This window comes from Stylophora pistillata, chromosome 2 (genome assembly GCF_964205215.1).
Source record: "Stylophora pistillata chromosome 2, jaStyPist1.2, whole genome shotgun sequence".
NCBI classification, from domain to species: domain Eukaryota; kingdom Metazoa; phylum Cnidaria; class Anthozoa; order Scleractinia; family Pocilloporidae; genus Stylophora; species Stylophora pistillata.
Genome location: NC_142520.1, coordinates 38,103,347 through 38,126,895, shown reverse-complemented (window position 1 = coordinate 38,126,895; position 23,549 = coordinate 38,103,347). Strand labels below are relative to the sequence as shown.

The window sequence follows — 23,549 nt, the reverse complement described above, 5'->3', positions numbered from 1 at the left end:
ATTCCCCTGTCCGTACACCATTCCCAAATTTCTTTTGTCATTAGATTACAGCTATGCGAATGGCTAGAACCCATATGATTTAACACACTGACAGCTGTTGTATTATCACACATTATTCTGACATGGAGATTTTTCTTTTCTTTTGCAAAGGTTTTCAGAGCCAGTAGAATAGCATGCATTTCTAGCTGATTAATATGATTCTGGGATTCAGAGAAAGACCAGTTTCCTCCAGTTGAGATCTCCCCACAATGAGCACCCCTCCCAAAGAGTGAGGCATCTGTGGTTATAAGGAGCTCAAGTTTAGGGTGGTAAATTACATAGAAGGACTTTTCGACTTTTCTAACCCACCACTGTAGCTCCTGAAGGGCTCCATGTGACAATGTCATATAGTAGTCAAAATTTCCTTTATTTCTTTTAAGAGCTGCAGTTTTGTCAGCCTCGAGTTGTCTGTAGTATAAAGGACCATGCATGACCCCTGGGAAACTTGATACTAGTTTACCAAGTACTCTGGCTTCTTCTCTGATGGTAATTTTGCCATGCTGAACATCCTTGCACGCATCGCATATTCCTTTTTGCTTTCTCATTGATAAGTCTGATAGTCATTGTCACTGAGTTTATGAGAAAACCAAGGACTACTATCTCATGGGAAGGGATCAAAAGAGACTTCACAGGGTGTACAATGAAGCCAAGCTACTCAAGAATCAGCATAGCCTCTGTGACATTCAAAATAAATTGATCATATGTCTGCGCTTGGAGATAAACATCATCCAAGTGAGCAACTGACATGTACCCTTTAGTATGCAGGTGGGCCAGCACTGGCCTAAGTATTTTAGTAAACTTCCGGGGGGCACAAGCTAACCCATTTGGCAGACAGGAAAACTGGTAGGTCTTATTTTCCCAGTGAAAACGTAAATACTTTCTTTCTGATTGCTTGATTGGTATAGAGTAATAGGTATCCTTCATGTCTATGCCTGCCATGTAGCAATTTTGGGTAGCCAATTTTGTTATAGTGCCAAGAGAATCCATTTTAAAATGATAGTTAGTAACAACCTCATTAAACTTTTTTAAGTTTAAAATAAGTCTATGAGTCCCATATTTCTTAGGTATTAGAAAGATAGTTGAGCTTATTTGTTCTGGATAATAGCTAGCCTCTTCAATTAGCCCTTTCGAAGGCAATTTTTGAACTTCCAGATTGATGTTTATAGTATCATTCTCATTGTGCTTGTTTGTTGGGAGTTTATGTTGCACTGGAGTGTCATCACATTGGATGCTTACTCCGAGGACATCAGATAAGATATCCTTGTCACTAGTTAGTTTTGTCCAAGCTGAGTAGTGTAATTTCACCTGCCCAGCTGTAAAACTGGTACATCGGCTATGAAGGTAATTCAATAAGAGTGGCAAAATTTGTGTAAACATACTTACCGAGTTTTGGATTTCTCTCAATTTTTTTACCACTTGGTGGCTCTCTGGCCCTGTTGTTTGCCTTGATTGCCCCGGCTTTTGAAAGGTGGCTATCTCCCTGAAACGAGTCTTTCCTGGCAGGCACATTTCGATTGGGGTCGGTTGCTTGCAGTGTTTTTGGGTTTTATAACCTTCCTCAGTTTACTAGTTTCCCTTGCATCCTTTAGATGCTTGGACAATTCGTCCCCAAAGAGTTGTTGTGAAGTAGCAGGTACTTCAAATGAGCATATTGACTTATACTCGTAGCTTAGTGCAGGCTTAATTTGCTCTCGTCTTAACTGAGACATCTGGGTCTGTACATGACCCAACATTGCAATGGTATCGGCGAGATTATTTATAAGCTCTGGTGTATTTTCAGCATTTGCAGTAATCCACTGAGGGGTTTGTAAATTGATGATAGCTGTCTTATTGACAAGCTGCTGAGGATTGGCAGTTTGTAAAACAGCTTTCCGCTGGCGGGCATTTAATTGCGCCCATATCTCCTGATTGACCTTTATCTGTTTGAGTTCAGGACAATTTACCGGACGTTTGTGCTTTTCAACAATTGTCTTGATTTTATTAGGATTTAATTTCTTACCCCATCGCTTTTTGACAAGAGTTGTCACATTCTCATCCAAATCATCGCCGATGGCGTCTTCAGTGTTATAGGCATCAGTCAATGAGTTGAGCATCTTTCCTTTGCTACTTTTCTGGTCGGTGACCTTTTTAGGGTTTTTATTACGCTCGGTGAGCACTTTGACGGCATCGTCGTCCTCCAATTCACCGCTAGCATACAACTTAACATTATCATCCATGTGATGAGAGGTTGAAAGCCCGGCCTCCTCCTCTGACTCTGGGTCAGAGGCTGACATGCTGTCTTCACCTCTAGCCTTTCGTTTCTTGGCCGGTGGCCCTTTAGTGTCGCACATGTTCTCAAAAATGGCCGCCATCTTAGTCATATTTTCGTTAATTGAGAAAATAGCCTTGTTAAGGCTGCCCTCCTCGGCACTCTGTGATCTTCGTGAGGTGTCCTCGTGCAATTCATTCATTTCAGGAGCGGCATTGTTTGAATCGCCCATCAGGATATTTTCGCTGAGATTTGTGGACAAATCAAAAAATCATGGACTTCCACGTACCTTAAGCTTGGAATTTTGTAGAAAGGATTCCAAAGGAGCGCAGGATTGCGGATATTTTCCTTGCATTACGAAGTTGAAAAAAGATGGTTTGAAGATCTAGACCAGCAAGCGAGCACTGACCAGCAGCATGTGCGTGCATCTCGTAGTGACGTAGACTGATGACAGGATATAATTAATATACACTTTGGGCAAGGATATTACTTTTCTCTCGAATTTGAAGGGTCACAGTAAAAGACATTAAGTACCTGTAGAATTGTGTCCATTTCCAGTATATCCGGGCTTACAAGTACAAACGTACGATCCATCGGTGTTCGTGCAGGTAGCATTCACGTGACAAGAGTGATTTCCTTTACATTCGTCAATATCTGAGACATCATAAATATATTTTGCACTCCTTTTTTATTTTTGTCACCTTGAAATGGATGAACACTCTCAGTTGCACGATGCTATTAATCATTGCAAAGCATAAAACAAAGGTCTCTCCTTTTTCTGTTTTACGAATTAGATATTGTAAACAAACATCTCAGCGCAAATATCTCTTAACCCACCAATATGATGGCTCTGAAACAAGCAAAATGTGGCCGGACAATTGTGACTCCTTGCATAAACATGCAAGGAGACATGATGCAAAACGTAGCGCTTAATAGGATTAATATTTCCTGCTAAAGATGCTTCGTTTAATGCTAAGGCTTCTTTGATATTGCGTGCGAGCGAGGTCGTATTTCTGATTCATTATTCGCTCGCCTGATGGTAGCTCAAACTTACCTTGGCATGACTGTCCATCTCCGATGTATCCTTCCCTGCAGGTGCAGTTGTGGGAACCGTTAGTGTTGGTACAGTTCGCACTGACGTCACAGAGATGGTCTCCATTATTGCACTCATCGATATCTGGAAGCAAAACACCCCAAAACACCAAACAAACAAACAAATAAACGCACAAAAATATGTCACTGAAAAGTATATCAGCTGTAACCAAAAAACAAGATAGGCGACTTCCGTGAGTTTTGTAAAATAAATGCTAGATAGAGAATTGTCCACATAACTAAGCATATTCAACTCATAGATGGAACAGCATTAAAAAATCTAAGGAATAACAGCTACTAAGGTGATAGTTGTTATGTAGAGTCGGATTCTGATGCTAATTTGAATTACCTCGGTATGATTGCCCATCTCCAATGAACCCTTTCTTGCAGGTGCAGTTACGAGAGCCCTTAGTGTTGGTACAGTTGGCTTTCATATCACAAATATGGCTTCCATTGCTGCACTCATCGATATCTGGAAGCAGTAGGTATGTCAATGTAACTTTTTGGATACAAAAAATAAAGTGAATGACCAGGAATTAAGTTAAGCAACCGGTTTTTTTGTTTGTTTTGTTTTGTTTTTTGTTTTTCAAAATCTCCATTGCCTTCGTGCGGAACGATTTGAGTATTGTACTTCGAGACGACTGTAGGTTTTCATTTTACCTGAGCACAAGTGTCCATCTCCAGTAAATCCATCTTCGCAGGTGCAACTATAAGACCCAAAAGTATTGGAGCAATTTGCAATTTCGTCACAGAGGTTATTGCTGCCTTTGCATCCATCGACATCAAATTAGAAAGTTGTCGAAAGAAAACATTACACGGAGAAAGAATTTAAACAGAAAGGAAGGTTTAAGGTCCTGGAACCAAACTTTGTATAAACTGATTCTGCTCTTAGTTTACTGACCAAGTTCAAATCAGAATAACAATGCATCAGTTATTAAAATGTTTCATTTACAAGTCAGAACAAAACCTAAGAGTCCCTGACGGATCCTTAAACTTAAACGGGTCATGAGTGATATATTTTCTAATTCTCTAGTAACGCGGCTGAATAGCGCGGCATTATAGTCAACGCGTCATGTTGGAAAATTCTGGTCATGATTTGATTGCAATGAGACTAACTTCGCTTGTACAGTTTTGTCCATTTCCAGCATATCCAGGTTAAAATTTACATACTTAGTTCTTACCCACTAGTAATCATCAAGTCTGCCTTCTACCAGTTGAGATTTTTTACCACTAATACAACGATTTGTGTCATTAAGATTTTTTATCACGCAATGTTTATTTAATATATTTGTGTTATTGTCGGCATTGTCTTCAGGCCTACACCCGTCGCTATTTTCTTTAAGGCATGCTGGTAAAACAAGTCTTCCTAAGATGACAGTACCTTTCTTTCTAATATGAGGGGTTTAAAAAAAGGAAGGAATCTAGTACCCGTACAGTTGCGTCCATTTCCTGTAAATCCGTGGTGACAAGTACAAGTATACAATCTGTTGTTCGTATATTTCAGCACAAAGATTTTTTTTAAATCTATCAACACAACAGCTTTGAAACAAGCCAGACGCACATCACGGAAACTACGAAAACATTGCATGGGTAATGCTGTATAATGATATGAGACGATATACCAAAAAAAAAAAATGCTAAGGCAGTTATTCGGAAGGCATCCACTAGATCATCCTCAAAATTAACTGAGCATGAGTGTCCATCGCTAGTGTATCCCACTTTACAAGTGCAGATGTAAGAACCATACGTATTCGTACAGTCTGCATTCACGTCGCAGCCGCTGATGTTAAATTTACATTCATCCATATCTACAGTTTAGAAAGAGAAGAAGTGACTAAGTTAGAGTAACTCACGAGAGGCATCCACCATAGAACTGGTCCAAACCAAATATTACGATAGTGATATTAATGATAGTACATGAATAATTTATAATACTTTCATGATACTGATAACTATTCATAAAATACAATAACTCAAACAAAACTTATGGGACCTACCTTCGTTAACCATAACATGGTAAATCAGTACTGCCTTCCCTTTCCTAGTTGGATCCAGCCAATACTTTCTGTCCATGGTGTATTTACCTTCACTTGCTTATATTTCTTGACAAGTCAGCGCCGGTAATTCAGGGATAGAGCCTAAGGGAGCTGCAGTAAAGGCAGATATTTTAGTTTCTTTATATTTTAAGTTCTTTCAGGTGAGAAGGAACCGGATCGGCCCAGGATAGAGAATAATTCAAGGAATACCAACCAAACATAGAGATAAACTTTTGATTTCATACCTTTGCCGTTCAGTCGCTGAATGTAAAACCATCCAGGGGTTGAAAGAAAATTCCCTGGTCTCGCCTCCCTGGTGCGGCTATTTAGTTCACACATTTGGTATTTTCGATTGTAGTTATAGCTTTGGCACCTGATCTCCTGTCCGCATTTGACATTGCAGAGGCGAGGAGCCGCCACTGACCATCTTTTGAAGACAGAGCGCTTGAGAGCCATTCCTTGTATGTTTACTTCTGTCCCGCATTGATCATTAGCTGTGACAAACTCCATCACAGAAGCGAGAGGGGCGAGTCTTAAATGGCGGAAAATCCACCAAATACTTCCTTTCTTGAGCTAAATCTGAAAATATTGAGTATAAGACCACATGAATACATTGTAAGTGCTTGCGCTGAAGCAAAATAATCCTTTTTTCACTCAAAGAAGAAATGATTGTGTGCCAGATGAAGACGTACAACAGTCATATTACTTCCACATTAAATTGTTGCCTAAAATTAACAAATGGTAAACACCACAGCGTACACTATTGAGTTATGGATGCACGCGGGAGGTTGTTAAGCACGAAAGAAGCGTAAGAGTCGCTCAAGGCGATAGCCGAGAGCGACTCTAGCTTCTTGAGTGCTTAGCAAACCTCCCAAGTGCATCCATAACTCAATAGTGTACGCTGTGGTGTTTACCATTTGTTTTATTTATAACATTGATGCACTGTAGCTAAAGAGTTCCTTTTATTTAACAAATCTTACGCGACCAGAAAAAACAAGCGCGCGCGGAAAAATAGTCTTTGCATTTGCTCACGTCAGCAGCGTACACCCATGGGCAAATGGGGGACGCTAAATTGACCAATCAGAGCGCGCGCTTTACTTTGGTTATGTTATAAAAACTTTTAAAAAACACTCCATACTTTAAATTGTGAGAACAGAACGAAATTACTCGTAATTTGCTATATTTGAATGTTTTAGTTTTGAAGGATCTTCAAGTTCAGCTTTTGTGGAATGATAAATTTGATATGCTTAAAGCATTTTGATCTCGTAGCCCTGTATTGCGTCCTCGTAATCAATCTAACTTTCCCCAGCCAATGCCTATGCAAGCAAAATGTATCGTATCAAGGGCTATCAGAATCCAATACAAAAAAAAAAAAAATTGGGGGTAGCCACGCAATATTACGAGATAACTGGCTTTGAAATGTGAGAAAAGTGCTGACTTTGCATTTTATAGAAAGTGAAGGAAAATAAAATTTCCCCGTCAATTCCATTTGAATTCGATATTTTTAGAAACAAAATGAATAATACACGTAGAAATTCTTTAAAATAACTAGCAAATACAATACTCAGAACAAGGTCCTGTAAGTTTTTATAATCAAAATGACTGCATTGAAGCCATTTTTAACCCTTATCACTACTACTAACACAACCAAAAATACTGGCAAAACAGTCTTTGCACAGGATGAAAAGTGAACTGCGTGTTTATAAATTTTTTCCTTTTATTCGGTGTCATTAAAATAGGAATCACTGCGCGTTTTTTTTTTCTTTAAATCATTTCGTTATTTTTTAAAATTCTCATCGCACTTTGTTCAAGCTAGCCTACTCCCCTCCTCCTCTCCCCCATTGTATGTAAACACATTGACGTCCGCGTGGCGCGCATGTCTCGCGTAAAGTAATTTCTTGAAAAGTAATTCCTCCTCAGAATAACAACACACTGTCAAGCAAAGGTGATGACAGGGCAGAAAATTTAAATGAATGGGGCATTACTTGCTTTATTACCAAATTCTCCAGATAGGAAAAAAATTTGCATTGTATGGTGAGCAGAAAGGGCAATACTCGAGTTTTTGAAAGTGGTAAACATGGATTAAAAGAAAACTGCTAACCTCCAAAATTAGTTAGTTGATTCACAAATTGTACCAGTATTACAATACTTTTTATTTAACTGAAAGTACCTGATATAATCCTTTTAAGCCGTTTGTTCTCACAATTGACTTAACTGCATCAGTAAGTCCTTTGTAAGCGAGTAACTTTCCACTTCCATCATTAACTAAGAAAAATTTATTTAAAAAATGTTTCATTGCATACAGTCACATACATGTACACTACAAACACATTCTTGCAGTAAATACTCTTGAGAAAGACTGTTCCTGGTATTGGTAGTTGATGTTTTGACAACCTTAATGGAAGTTGACTCCGCATGCTAACTTCAATTAAAGTCTGCGACACACTGGGCCATTTAAAACGAAAGTCACCGAGTATGCTTGGTATGGCAATCGTGATATTCGCAGATCACTGTGATTGGCGTATAAAATCACCAGGTGTGTCTCCGCATTTCTAACATGCTAATATCAGTGATTCAATAAGCCAATCACAGCTATGAAATTTGTTACGATCCCCAAATAAAATTGCCACATGCATCATCAGCATAAGATTGTGGAAATAACAGTCACCCCAACCAACTTACCAACACATGGACAATAAGATTTTACAAGCTAAAACATTTTGCAGAAAAGCCAATCACCTCACATTTACAATAATTATAGGCATGAGGCTGACTTTTATCCACAAGTTTCCATTACGACCAGTATCTGTACAAGCAGACTAAACTAGAATTTCCCTGACAACATCAAAGGACACATTTTTTTTTTCATGACAAATTTTTGTCTCCTCTGTTGCATCTACACTAAAAATGTTGAAGCTGCTTAAACTATCAAGTTCGGTTAACAGCCAAAAATAAGACCGATACCATATTTCACTTTATTACATTCATTTTGAAATCACTGGTGGTCCCTGTAATCTGATTGGCTCTAATTGGTGCGATTTATTCCCAAATCGCACCATTTTTTGCTCTAAATCGCATCTTTTTTCCAGCCAATGAGGAATTTACACTTAAAAAAAACAACCAATCAGATTTCAAGGCTTGTTTAAAGTGACCAATTAAATTGCAGGAAAATGAAAAACAAGGAGTATCATCTGGCAAATTTTGCAACTTTCGTTTCCAAAACTCTTATTTTTTTCCCCCAAAAATGGATGAGTTTAATTTCATCCAGTTTTTGAATGATGACAATGATATTCTTCAGGCTGAAGACCAACATGCCAGGGACTTTCCCACTTTTTGTCTACATTTTAGTGAATATTTTGACGATTTTGTACCTTCTCAGGCTCAAAATCCGCGCGATCCCGAGTCCACCGAGTCAACAACAAAAGAAGAAAATCAGAAGCCACTACAAGAGTTGGATATTGCAAGATTTCCCATCATTTCAAGCGATAAAATACATGAGCGTAAGTCTGTTACTTCCAATAAAAATACGTCCCGCTCCACTAAACAATGGATGAATGTTTTCAGAAGCTGGTGTCAATGCCGCCACCTTGAATAAGTCTCCATCGAAACAATGGCGCCTGAAGAACTTGACAAAGTCCTGAGTAAGTTTTACGCCGAAGTAAGAAAAAAGGACGGAGATGATTACGAGCCAGAATCCCTTAAAATCATGCAGAGTGCCATAGAAAGATATCTAAAGGAGAAGAACTATCCATTGAGCATCGTGCAATCGAGGGAGTTTCACTCCTCACGAGAAATCCTCAATGCGAAAGCAATTTCCCTGCGTCAACAAGGAAAGGGAAAGAGACCCAACAAAGCTCAGCCAATCACATCTGAAGAAGAGTCAGCCCTGTGGGAAAAAGGTCAGTTGGGCGATTTTAATGGAAAGGTCTTGACCAATGGCAACTTTAAAAATTTGACGGAACAACTGGGATTTCGTGGTCGCCAAGAACACTACGATGCGTACGTGGAAGATGTAATTATAAGACAGCGAGAAGATGGAACTGAAGTTGTTGAGTTCAGAGAAGGTCCCACCATATGGTCCCACTAAAACACGGAGCGGTGGTCTCACCATCAGGCGAAGAACAACACCACAAACAATGTTCAGCACCGATGGCGGAAAAAGCGATCCAGTGCGGCTATTCAAGCTTTGGTTGTCCAAGCGACCCGAAGGAATGAAGAACACAGGGCCACTCTATCTAAGCATCATAAATCGTCCTAAATCAGCAGATGTTTGGTATACCAAAGTTCAAATGGGACAAAACACCATCGGCAATTAAATGAAATCTATGGCCTCCTGTCTCAGGACGATTAAGAAGCTGACGAACCACAGCATGAGGAAAACATTGGTATCAAAACTGAAGAAATCAGGTCAACCGCGCAATATCATCTGTGAAATAACAAGCCATGTACGTGAATCTTCATTAGACGACTACGATAAAATAGACGAGAATCACAGGAAAGAACTGTCTCTTATTATCAGTGGATATAAAGACGTGTCAAACGAAAATCAAGCAAACGAAGTCACCCGCCAAAACACTGCATATTAAGCCTTAAATCAGGAGATTGCAGTCCAACATTTACAAAAACATTTAAAAAACTTGCGAGTAAAAATGATATCCTATTCCTAACAAGTGGTTGTCGCATATATCACCATAAACTAAATCATAATTAATAAGGAAGCCAACACTAATACAGGGATATTTAATTAACAATTGGTTCATGCTTTAGCGTGCACTATCAAGTTATGGAGCACACGGGAAGTTTGGAGATCATGAAAGAAGCGTAAGAGTTGCCCGAGGCGATAGCCGAGGGCAACTCTAGCTTCTTGAGTGCTCTCCAAACTTCCCATGTGCTCCATAACTCGATAATGCACAGCTGAAAGTATGAACCAATTGTTTTAGAACATAGCCGGTGGAATTGTGCATCAAATCCGACGCGAGAAGCGGAAACAATATCAGTTGAAGCGAATCGTGACGGCGCTGATGCCAAGTCTCCTTTTCCGTTGTTTTTCTCTTTTTCTGCCTCATTAAGAACTCTAGCCCAAGGGAAAAGGTTGAAACATTGTCTTTGTTTTCCGACTAGTAGGCCAAGCTTCTGTTTGTATCCATTATTATCGCGAAATATATTATTTTTCCCTGCACTAGCAATGGCTGCTCGCGTGAAACAAAAAATTTCTCGCGAAGCGATTTGCTGACGCTGTCAGCGTGCACTATCGGGATTTTGAGCACGCTTACAAATAATTACTGAATTTGATTGTGCGGTTCTGCTAGCTGTGTTCTAAATTAGAAATAAAACATCCATTCATTAAGTTTAAACAATAAGAGTTTTTAGTAAATTAAAGTTTCCAGTAAGTCGTACAATGAGAAGTTTCAAATACTTCCCACAGCATTGCTGTAATCAATTCCTTTTTTGAATGCTTTTGCTAAAGCGAAAGTCAAAACAGTTCTGTATATGACAAGATTTAATTATTTCAAGATCATCTAAATTGCTCACGTCAGTTCAAATTGATATAAAAATGTGCGGAAACTTTCGTTAATTAAATAGAGGTGAAAATTTAATGAAATAGGCTTATCTGTGCGGAAATAAACTCAGACAGGAATGTTTTACATCGCTGCTGATGTTCCCGTTTTCAAAATAACCTCGCCTCACAATAAATTGATGGGGGTCTCCTAATATGTTATTTTATACCGTGCCTCACCTTGAAATCTAATTTTGATCAGGTCCAACGGATGCAGCACAAGAGTTAAAGTAACCCCTCCGGACACGCCGGCTACAAGATGCTCGTAGCGAATGAACCGAGTGATTGAAGGCGTTTTTGAAGCTGGTTGACGGTCAGAATTGCTTGTTGCTCACTCATGTTGTTTTAAATTGAATATATACTCTGACCTCATTATTACGGGTAAGGAAACCAATAACGGTTCACACGATCACATTCGCAATTATTTCATCAGCTTCGTCCGCCATGTTGACAAAAGGTTATTACCAGTTTCCCTCTGCCCCTCTTGACCGGTGGTGTGCGCACTCTGATTACGTTGCATCATGGTCGTAAAACAAAAATTGAGCATATGCATCTTGACGCGTTAGAGTAAACATATTTTGTGACAGCGTGATGCGGCGTGAACATACGTGGATTGTGATGGGGATTCACTGTCTGTTGCTACTCCTTCGAAAGTTAAATCGTTTGACGAGCCTGTGCGACTCCTGTCATTCCTCCGTGACGAATTCGTTCTTAGGAGGCAACTGACGTTATTTAGAAAGATTCGAAACTGCAATCTGCCTAAGAATCTCCACACAAATGGCAACAGTTACGTTCACAACCGATGGCGGGATGAGTAATTTCAAAGTCAGTAGTTACATTCCAAGACGCGAGTTATTCAACTGTGAATTGACCCTTGACATGCAAACGCATATTAGAGAGAAAGAGACCTTGTACTAGACGAAATTTTTCCACTGAGCGTAAATACGGGATTTGTAAAAGGAGAAGCCCCACGCCTCCTAAGAACGAATTTGTCGCGCTCCACGTTTAGTAAAAACGTAGAGTTTCAAAATACCCTTCGAGAGTAGAGGAACCTACATGAGGGTTTTGAGAACGTATCTCTAGAGTTATTACTTCAAAGAAAATAGCGCGCGCACAAAAGAAAATATTGCCTTTTGTAACACAATCTCATCCGGCTTCGCCAAAGAGAATTATGACACCTCAAAACTGACCCATATTATCACATCGCAAAGGAAAGTCATCAAAAGATATCCTAATAAGAGCTAAACGTTGAGAGTAGAAGGTTTAAAAGCGCTAGAAAATGGTAGGAGACGCACTGGCCTACCAACACCTTTCAATAGTCGACTGCGTTTTACTTTCCGGCTTTCCGGCGTGTCGCCTCACGCAAGGTAGAGGTTTTCATGGATCAAGTGACTCTTTTCATTGCTCTAATTAAACTGTCCTTCATTCAGTGATCAAGATAGAAGATTTACCCCACAACACTCGCTATTATTTAATTTTCCTTCACTTAGGAAAGTGGGTTTACAACACGATTGATAAATGCCCTTGCAGTAGTAACGCTATGTAACGCAACACACTAAACGCAACAATGGGCCTTTTCGCTCCACAAAAGAGTCTCAAACACTATCACTTAAAATGCCTAAAACATTTGTACCATTGGAGTGCGTTTGAGCGCGTTTGGTCAGAGCTGCTGAACAAGGATCAAAGTGGCCGTATAAATCTTTGAAAGGCTTTAAACTACGACGTACAACGAGTTTGATCTGCTCGAAAACCGGTCTAAAATTACATGCTAAAATGCAGTGCTTGCGTTTGTTCTTGAGAACGATATAATACGTGACAAATACGCACGAAAAATACTTCTACACGTTCGGACTATATCAAACTATATTTACCTATAGTGAAAGGAAAAAGAAATGGCCTTACTTTTACGGAATGTTCACTCAAACTCTACCCATTTCTGCGGCTTTTACCGCCATATTGAAAATAACGCTACCACAATGCAATGCAATCGGAGTGCGCACACCGCCTGGGTGAATGGAGACCGAACAGAAATAGTAAGAGTACATCTTATTAGACGTTTTACTGTGTAGCATAGCTGAGTATTTTTTCGATTTGTGCCGTATTTTGACGAGAAAAATATGAATAATATACAAACAACGATGATTAAAAATAATCCAAGATACGACACACCAAAACGTCTAGTAAGTATTTATTATTCAACACGCCAAATTGTTAATTGAGTGAGGGCCAATTTCACGGATGTTTATTTAAGAGGAGTGCGTGACAGAAGTATGCGAAACGGAACGGAATTGAGGCGTTGCATAACGAGCCTCACGCCGTTAGCAACCAAAAAAAGTCTAGGTATCCAGCACAGAATCCGTACTTTTAGTCCGCATTCTCTGCTGGATACCAGTGGCTTGCTTGGGTAAAATTTTTGATCGTTTTTCGCTCCTAATCTGATAGAGGCGTCAACTTTTACACAATCATGTCATCATCCTATGGCGTGAAAAGGTAATTAAAGAAGCCGTATCCGAAAAAAGTGTACATGGCCGGCGCTTAAAAATAGTGACAAGACGAAGCGCTCGCCCGTAGTCTGTTGCGGCAGTTACAGTCACGTCGAAGAAACATTTCTTAGTCAATGCTTGCGGATTTAGTTAACTTCATTAATACTAACATAGGCTGCGACGCTTATTTACTACGACATTTAACTGGCGGCCTGAGTGTTTTGTTTTCTAATCAATTTTACCAGATTTTTGAAAGTAAATTCCAGAACCGACGACTTTTTTTCCGCTGTGTTCGGAATCTTTGACAGCTGACGCTTGGTGCTGTAATTTTTGAGCATCCGGGTACCAGTTATTGGGAATAAACTCGGGGTATTACAACCTATAATTTCATTTGCTGTTTAACGCAGAGTCCACAATACATGGCGGCTTTTTCTCACTGATATTTTAAGTCGCATTTATAGTTTACACACTGTTCCAGTTTTTTTAATCTATATTCATGCAGTACTCATAAGATTCTTTGTCACTGGCCTTCAGATGACCTATATTGGTGCCGGAATCCTCTAGATAGTTGCGAGAGATTACAGACATTATAGGTACGATGTGATTAAGGCACTGGTGTTGAAAATATTTTTGCGCTACCTCCTCCGCAACGATGATTAAAATCGTGAATAAACAGAGACCGGGGGTAGTAATAATTGTTTTCAAATCAAGATAGATGTTGAACAAGCTGACAAAGCTTTTAAACAGACAAAGACCAACTTTCGTTTAATGACACGTTACGAACAAGTTTAAACTCCGTTGAACTTTAACAGGGTTCGTACTGTCTTGCAAGTCCGTTAATTTCAGGGCAAGTCCCCCAATGAATTTAACCAATCCTTGGAAAGTCCTTGAATTTTTATATTCTAAAAGCTTCTTGAGAGGGGTGGGACGTTGACTTTTTCCGAAACACCAACTTAAAATACTGAGTCAAGCGCTCTGCGCTAGGGTGGTTTGGAAATTAACATAGACCGCGGTAGATCCAGTAATGCGTTATTGACCAAGCAGGAAGACTCAAACCTGAGCCAAGCGTTAAGAGCCGAGCGAGAGCTTGCCTGCAGGTTACACAAAGACAAAATGGCTGCAACGCTGGCCACCGCAGAAAACGAAAAATAAGCAAGGGTTAATAGCCAATCAGCTCACAGAATTCGCTGCATCTTGCACCGCTTGCGAAGCCAGCCATATAAAAAGGAAAGGTAATACATCGGCGTAATATAACTCTTAAAGCAAGAATCTCTCCCAACATATTCATCTAAGGTAGTAAAAGTTTAAAATGTTATGAAAGCTGAAAAAGAAAGGGTTCCGGTGTCGCGCTTATTCAGAGTTACAAGTTTGAATGGCCGAGGGGTGGGCACTTATTCAAGGAAATACGGTATATCGATCACTTGAGGCTGTGCGCGTTATTTCGCGTTGTTTCATACTTTATATTATCTCATATTACCCAGTTTGTCAGGAAATCAATCGTCGTCGTGTGTTTACGTCCTACAAAAACGTCGCATCAGAGATTTCACGATCTAGCTTCGCAAAGAAATGTACCAGCAATGTTTTGCCTTCTGTTATTTATTGAGTTTTTTGGCAGCATTTTTTGTTTTGATGTTCTCTTCCCGTCGCGGTTTGCAGGGCGACTTTTAACAGTAAATGAAGCTGTTTTTCAACTTTTTGTCCCAAACGACTATTTATTCCTGTCGCTCTGCTGTAGATATAGGTGAAGAGCTCAAATAACAGAAAAGTTTGCATCACAAGAATTTCTTCACATATATCCCAGAAAACATCAGGCATTACTCTGAATGCCAGAACTTCAGCCTGGGTAAACCAGAAAGGATAGACAACACTTCCCTATATTAACCATGAATGAAAAGCTAAGTAAGTCAAATATCTCAGAAGCGCTCAGGCATTAAACTGAATGCCAGGACTTCAGCCTGGGTGAACCAGTAAGGCCGATAGACAACACTTCCCTAGATTAACCTGTGAATGTCAAAGAAAATAAGAATGTTAGGTATCCCAGAAGCACTCAGGGATTACTGTGAATAGCAGAACTTCCGTTCAGCCTGGGTGAACCAGAAAAGATAAACAACACTTCCCCGTATTGACCATGAATGAAAAAACTTGAAGTATGTTGTATATCCCAGAAGCGCTCAGGCGTTACACTGAATGCCAGGACTTCAGCCTGGGTGAACCAGAAAGGATAGACAACACTTCCCTATATTCACCATGAATGAAAAGCTAAGTATTTTGTATATCCCAGAAGCGCTCAGGCATTACACTGAATGCCAGGACTTCAGCCTGGGTGGACCAGAAAGGATAGACAACACTTCCCTATATTGACAATGAATGAAAAGCTACGTATGTTATATATCCCAGAAGCCCTCAGACATTACTCTGAATGCCAGGACTTCAGCCTGGGTGGACCAGAAAGGATAGACAACACTTCCCTATATTGACCATGAATACAAAGCTCAGTATGTTGTATATCCCAGAAGTGCTCAGGCATTACACTGAATGCCAGGACTTCAGCCTGGGTGAACCACAAAAGGTTAGACAACACTTCCCTATATTGAACATGAATGAAAAGCTAAGTATGTTGTATATCCCAGAGGCGCTCAGGCATTACGCTGAATGCCAGGACTTCAGCCTGGGTGGACCAGAAAGGACAGACAACACTTCCCTATATTGACAATGAATAAAAAGCTAGGTATGTTATATATCCCAGTAGCCCTCAGGCATTACTCTGAATGCCAGGACTTCAGCCTGGGTGGACCAGAAAGGATAGACAACACTTCCCTATATTGACCATGAATACAAAGCTCAGTATGTTGCATATCCCAGAAGTGCTCAGGCATTACACTGAATGCCAGGACTTCAGCCTGGGTGAACCAGAAAGGATAGACAACACTTCCCTATATTGACCATGAATGAAAAGCTAAGTATGTTATATATCCCAGAGGCGCTCTGGCATTACACAGAATGCCAGGACTTCAGCCTGGGTGGACCAGAAAGGATAGACAACACTTCCCTATATTGACCATGAATGAAAAGCTAAGTATGTTATATAACCCAGAGGCGCTCAGGCATTACTCTGAATGCCACTACTTCAGCTTGCGTGAACCAGAAATGATAGACAACACTTCCCTATATTGACCATGTATAAAAAGCTCAGTATGTTGTATATCCCAGAAGTGCTCAGGCATTACACTGAATGCCAGGACTTCAGCCTAGGTGAACCAGAAAGGATAGACAACACTTCCCTATATTGACCATGAATGAAAAGCTAAGTATGTTATATATCCCAGAATCGCTCAGGCATTACTCTGAATGCCAGGACTTCAGCTTGGGTGAACCAGAAATGATAGACAACACTTTCCTATATTGACAATGAATAAAAAGCTCAGTATGTTGTATATCCCAGAAGTGCTCAGGCATTACTCTGAATGCCAGGACTTCAGCCTAGGTGAACCAGAAAGGATAGACAACACTTCCCTATATTGACCATGAATGAAAAGCTAAGTATGTTATGTATCCCAGAAGCGCTCTGGCATTACACTGAATGCCGGGACTTCAGCCTGGGTTAACCAGAAAGGATAGACAACAACTCCCTCTATTGACCATGAATGAAAAGCTATGTAAAACTTTGTTATATATCCCAGAAGCGCTCAGGCAATACAGTCAATACCAGGACTTCAGCCTGGGTGAACCAGAAAGGATAGACAACACTTCCCTATATTGACAATGAATGAAAAGCTAAGTGTGTTGTATATCCCAGAAGCGCTCAGGCATTACACTGAATGCCAGGACTTCAGCCTGGGTGAACCAGAAATGATAGACAACACTTCCCTATATTGACCATGAATGAAAAGCTAAGTATGTTATATATCCCAGAAGCGCTCTGGCATTACACTGGATGCCGGGACTTCAGCCTGGGTTAACCAGAAAGGATAGACAACAACTCCCTATATTGACCATGAATGAAAAGCTATGTAAAACTTTTTTATTTATCCCAGAAGCGCTCAGGCATTACAGTCAATGCCAGGACTTCAGCCTGGGTGAACCAGAAAGGATAGACAACACTTCCCTATATTGACAATGAATGAAAAGCTAAGTATGTTGTATATCCCAGAAGCGCTCAGGCATTACACTGAATGCCAGGAATTCAGCCTGGGTGAACCAGAAAGGATAGACAACACTTCCCTATATTGACCATGAATGAAAAGCTAAGTATGTTGTATATCCCAGAAGCGTTCAGGCATTACACTGAATGCCAGGACTTCACCCTGGGTGAACCAGAAATGATAGGCAACACTTCCCTATATTGACCATGAATGAAAAGCTATGTATGTTATATATCCCAGAAGCGCTCAGGCATTACACTGAATGCCAGGACTTCAGCCTGGGTGGACCAGAAAGGATAGACAACACTTCCCTATATTGACCATGAATGAAAAGCTATGTATGTTATATATCCCAGAACCCCTTAGACATTACACTGAATGCCAGGACTTCTGCCAGGGTGAACCAGAAAGGATAGACAACACTTCCCTGTATTGACCATGAATGAAAAGCTAAGTATATTATAAATCCCAGAAGTGCTCTGGTATTACTCTGAATGTCTGGACTTCAGCCTGTGTGAACCAGAAAGGATAGACAACACTTCCCTATATTGACCATGAATGAAAAGCTAGGTATGTTAGATATCCCAGAAGTGCTCAGGCATTACTCTGAATGAAGGACTTCAGCCTGGGTGAACCAGAAAGGAAAGACATAATTTCCCTCTATTAACAGTGAATGAAAAACTAAGTTTGCTATATCCCAGAAGCTATCAGGTATTACGCTGAATGCCATATAAATCTTAGAAATATGACAAATAAATATATATCTCAGAAGTGACCAGGCAACACTAAACAAAATAATATTGTTACAGGATAAGACTTCAAGAAAATAGATTTTTTTAAATGATACAATGTTGACTATGCCTTACTACAATGGGTGCACAGAATTTAAAAATTAAAATGTTATACACTACAGGCAGAGCACATAAATTAACATCACATGGCTCCTCTTCAAGGAGAAAGAGCAAGTCATCTCTTAACCCCTTCCATCTGAAACAGACAGAAAAAAAACAGTAAATTTAGTTTCCACCTTTATAATCCAAGCTTACCATATTTTTGCTGGTAACTGGGTAAAAGTGTAGAACAGCTCCCCTAAAAGTCTGTCGGCCAAATGTCAGCCAACTGTCGGCCGGCAGTATACCAACTGTCCATCAAACTAAGTATCTCAAGTGAGATTTAAAGACATGTATTCCAATAGAAAGTGAAATACCATACTGCAAGCTGGAACTTTTTATGCATGTCAATGCAGAAATGCAGAGTTGTACCTACCCCCCCCCCCCAATATTTGCTTTGCTCTTTAGGAAACACTCAGCAAAGGCTTCCCCAAAAGGAACATCAGGAGAGGCACATTCCTACAAATAAACTGCATGTATCACTCAATAATGAATTAACTGAGCTAAAGTCATATAATGTTCACTATTAATGGTAGATATATAATCATTGTTCACCACAGATAAAATATGTTCACTTTTATGGAAACCTTTCGTCTGCCTTTCTGTAAAGTCAAGAAAGCCAAGAAAGCTCTCACTAATTGAATATAAATAAATTGCATAACAAATACCGGTAGGCTGAATATGTTTTGTGTTATTGTATAATTCCGCTACGATGCATGTCATTTAGCATTGCAGGTATAACCTACCTTAAGAACTTTGCAGAATACACAGCACTCTGTGTCCAATCCTTGCTTGCAAAGTTCATTGATATATTTTTTGGCATCACCAACTCTTTGCTTGAGCAGCATCATCAGTGTTTTGTAATCAAGAGTAACTGTCATGAAAAAAGACAAGAAGATAACAAGAAGTTGAAGTTAAAATAGCTACACCAAAGATCTCAAATGTTATACTTTCCCAGATATTTTCTAACACTGCCAAGCATAAAATGGATTCAATAATTACTATCACGTAGCTAGACATGTAACATAAAAACATTGCAAAAATAAAAAATAATAAGATAAAAAAATATGAAGAGTCAAGATTGGCACACACAAATAACCTGGAAATTTAACTTGAAAGCATCTTCCATTGACTACTATTCCAGTTTTCTCAATGGCATCCCTCTGGCGATTTAAATCTTTTATCGTAGAAAAATAGAAATGAAATAAATTATAATACTGTCAAGACCCTATTAAGGAAACAAACCCGAAATTTCTCCTAAGTAGCCATAAAAAGTGATCATAGCTAGAAGACTTAGAGGCTCAGCGTAAAATCAAACTCAGCCAATTATGCGATTTTCCTGCCAAGCAGAGATGAGTTCTGATACACCGTAAAACCAGCATTCACATCAAAACATAAGACAGCAAACTCACTTTTTCCAATCTTGATAAAAATATAAACGTTATGACTTACCCCGGTTCGTCTTAGCTTGGAAATGCTAAGTAACGTTTGCCAAGGTTTTCTTGATCCAGGATCCTCGACTGCAGTTTGAAAAACAGCAGGGTCCAGTCTGGTACTCTGAAAGATTGCAAAAACTGACGGTTACTGTCCCCCAGTATTGTTTCCAACGCTTGCAGTAGGCTGCTGCTGTTAATTTTAGTTTTGTCAAGGATGTCGTTGAGCATTCGCCCCACCTCAGGACTGTGGACCTGACAGCTACGATATACATTTGATCGATGTCCACATATCCTCGCGGCGACCTTCTCCACAATTTTAACTCTGATGCTGGTCTTACTTACCTAATTCTTTTATTTCCTCTAATAGGAATTCTAGCTGACTCCGCGCTTGATTGAGGTCGGCCTTCTAAGTCGATCATTTTCAATTCGAATAACTGCGGAGGCATCACGAACAGCTTTCAGCTCCTCGCAAAAGTCATCGCTTGGTCGAGTCTTGCTAGTCTCCGTTTTGATTTTAGGCGAATTTATTTTATCGATCAACCAAAGATATCTCACCACTTCTCCTTCTTCGAATTTCTGCCGGAAGATGGTGGAAACAACTCCAAATAGAGAGGCGATGGCCACTTTGTTGTTCTGAACATATCGGCCATCCAAGCTTCCGCCATTTTTTAAAGCTGGACCGTACAAAACGCTTGGAAAATGTGCCACTAACAGGCTACTTCAAAAAACTTGCTGACTCTTATGCCACATTTCTTGAAATTTAAGATAAACCACTCCCTTGACTCATCTGGAGGATAATGAAGCAATTCAACCCTTCGAAGTTTGAAGGGATCCATAACTGCACTCGACCGCGGGAAACTAAACATTCCCTCTTTTGCTTACGCATATTAATATGAAATCCAATCTCCAAATGTCAATAGGCCGATCCAACCCCTAATAAAAAAAAAGGCTTTATTGTACCCAGCAGGAACAGAGATTGTACAAATTCAAGCAACTACTCAGATTACTGCGAGCAATTATCGAAAAAGGCTGTCAAGGCGCTGATGGAAACTTATCCGGTTTATGACGTCACTCCATAGCAGCCAGCCTTTTCGAATATTTGAACTTCCGTTTACCTGTGGCTCGTGATGCGTGTTGCTATTTCTATTTCCTTCAGTAAATAATGAAATTTCATTGTCGTCTAACTGCTTTCTTCGTTCGATTTATCTGATAAACTTGGATCAATATTTGCTAGCCATTCCGACTCTTCGTCGTCAGAAAAATGATTTAAATATTACGCCAATTTTTTTGGAACTTCAATCCAATTCGTCGCTTGCGCGGGAAAACCTGTCTAACCGGTTCTATGGAATACAAAATACCGCGTGATATTTGCACTCGTCTTAGGTGTTATTTGCGCTCTACGGAGTGTAGTTGGGTAATGATAGTAATTCAGTTGTTATGGTCGAAGTCCATAAAAACGCAGAAAAAAGAACGAAGTTAAGATCCAAAATTGCGCGAGATCAAAGCAGGAATCCCGAGTGGTCAAGACGGGCCCATCTTGACCACTGGGGTAGGCAATCGGAATACAGGATTTGCTTCATCATGCCGGCGGGCGCTGCAAACTATATAATAAATCGTATTACTGAAGTAGTAAGGAAGTTAACCAAGTTAACTAATCGTGTTAAATTCGAAATTTCTCCTTAAACAAGGCGATCAAAGTAGGAGATAAATAACCTCAGCCAATGAAATCCATAGGAGAAAATTGGTTACACGACATCTCCATGCTTTTTTACAGCGTTTTGCGTGTTGCTTTGTCGTATTTGTTGGAAGGTTTATTATACTTAACGTTACCGTGCACCTTAATGGGTCTCTCGCGTGCAAGCGATGTACGTAGCGCGTGCGCTTTAAACTGTAGATATCTAAACCACTACATCAAATTAAAGCTTATAGAACTGGCTATCGGACTATACCAAAACTTTTGAAAAAATTAATTGTCGAATTTTTCACGACTCCTAAACGGCGAGCGCCCGGATCACCTTTTAAGAGCTACAAGTCAAAGGGAATTTGTTCGATTGCTCTCAAATTTTGACAGTAGCCAGTTTTACATATAAACAACAAAAGTATGTCTCAGAATTGTTTATTTCTAAATACTTTTTTTCAAGAGCGATTTTTGTACGATCACTCCACATTTTTTTAATCCTATTTCAAAAATGTTCTGTAAATTTTCACTGAAATTAAATATGGCAAATCGCAGACACGTTTTTTTTAAGCGCTTTGGCCCCAGAAATGGAGGAACACATTCAATAAGTAAAAAAAAAAAAAATTCGCTTTAACATGTGACGTTCAAAAAGTGATTCGGGCGCTCGCATTTAAAAGTCGTGAAAAATTCGACAATTTAACTTTTTGATATAGTCTTAAAGCCAGTCCTATAAGCTTTAATTTGATATGGGGTTTAGATATCTACAGTTTAAACCGGACGCGCAACATCGCGTGCATGCGAGACACCCCTGAAGGTGCAAGGTAACCTTAAAGCCACAAGCAGGTCCTCTATGGTCTAAAAGCCATGTTTTTCAATCAACCCAACTGCTTTGTGTTGACTCAGAGTATACAATGGTTTATAGAAGAAAGTTTAAGGTCTAAAAATGCCCTTCTTTTTTATTCTGTCCACTGCGCACTATCCTAATCGGCTAATGTTCAACAAGGAGATTATTTGGTTACGATAAATATATGAAGTTCCATATATTTTGAACTGCGGTTACAGATACGTATGATGCATGATCCTCGCAGTAAAATACGCTATTTATGCAATACAGGTAGAGAGCGCTATTTATGCATCACGGGTTTATTACGAATCAACTTAACGGCCTGCTCCCAGTTGGCTTGATAGCTCAATTGGTAGAGCGCTGCACTAGTATCGCGGAGTTCAATGGTTCGAATCCCTTACAGGACTGACTTTCTCAGGTCTGATTTTCGCTACTGCATAAATAGCGCTCTCTCCTGTGAGGATCGTGCATCATACGTAAGGAAATTATTACTAGTTCCTCGAGTTTCACGCTATAGGCGATCATCAGACAGAGCGAGAAACTCGAGTAACAAGTAATAATTTCCTTCTTTCACATTTGTATTTTGCTCTGCACATCTCTGCATCGAGCACTCCAAGGATAAGTGAAACAACTTTATTTCTTGTTTATTCGTTTATATATATTAGACATAAATATATATATATATATATATATATATATATATATATACATATATTTAACAATTATTCCAAGAGCGCGCGTTGGATATGAGATGATAGATTGCCAACGAGGCGCGTAGCGCTAAGTTGGCTATAATCATCTCATATCCAGCAAACGCGAGTGGAATAATTGTATTATTAAAAACGCTACATTAAATTATTAAATTTTATTACATTTTTAGCTTCCTTTCAATTTTAAGCTTATGCGTACGCTTACCATATCGCAGTTTATGGTATATTGGCTCATATACCATAATGGCTAAGCCAATAAAAAGTCTTGAATTGTATTATCCAATGATCCAGTTTTTAATAAATATATATATCCCGCTTAGGTCAAATTTTCTTTTCAAACATTTATTCTATTTATATATATATATATATATATATATATATATATATATATATA

General features: G+C 39.5%; 1 protein-coding gene, 1 long non-coding RNA gene and 1 pseudogene across 2 annotated transcripts in view; 1 reads left to right on the top strand and 2 right to left on the bottom strand.

The window, feature by feature from the left end:
* LOC148739373 (uncharacterized) overlaps positions 1 to 5,452 on the bottom strand; it is a 44,703-nt gene extending 39,251 nt beyond the window's left edge. Inside the window, exons 1-5 of the mRNA XM_088749466.1 lie at positions 5,377 to 5,452; positions 5,067 to 5,187; positions 4,040 to 4,164; positions 3,729 to 3,851; positions 3,342 to 3,464 (exon numbers count right to left, since the gene is read on the bottom strand). Coding sequence (XP_088605592.1) covers positions 3,342 to 3,464; positions 3,729 to 3,851; positions 4,040 to 4,164; positions 5,067 to 5,187; positions 5,377 to 5,452 — 568 coding nt within the window. The remainder of the gene's footprint in view (positions 1 to 3,341; positions 3,465 to 3,728; positions 3,852 to 4,039; positions 4,165 to 5,066; positions 5,188 to 5,376) is intronic.
* A 3,525-nt stretch (positions 5,453 to 8,977) lies between these two features.
* On the top strand, positions 8,978 to 10,001 carry LOC148739372 (uncharacterized protein KIAA1958-like; annotated as a pseudogene).
* An 8,861-nt stretch (positions 10,002 to 18,862) lies between these two features.
* LOC148739371 (uncharacterized) lies at positions 18,863 to 20,958 on the bottom strand. The gene is made up of 4 exons (XR_015997367.1): positions 20,266 to 20,958; positions 19,940 to 20,044; positions 19,234 to 19,361; positions 18,863 to 18,946 (listed from the first exon to the last, which is right to left on the bottom strand). It is a non-coding gene; the product is annotated as an uncharacterized LOC148739371 (long non-coding RNA).
* Between the last annotated feature and the right edge of the window lie 2,591 nt (positions 20,959 to 23,549).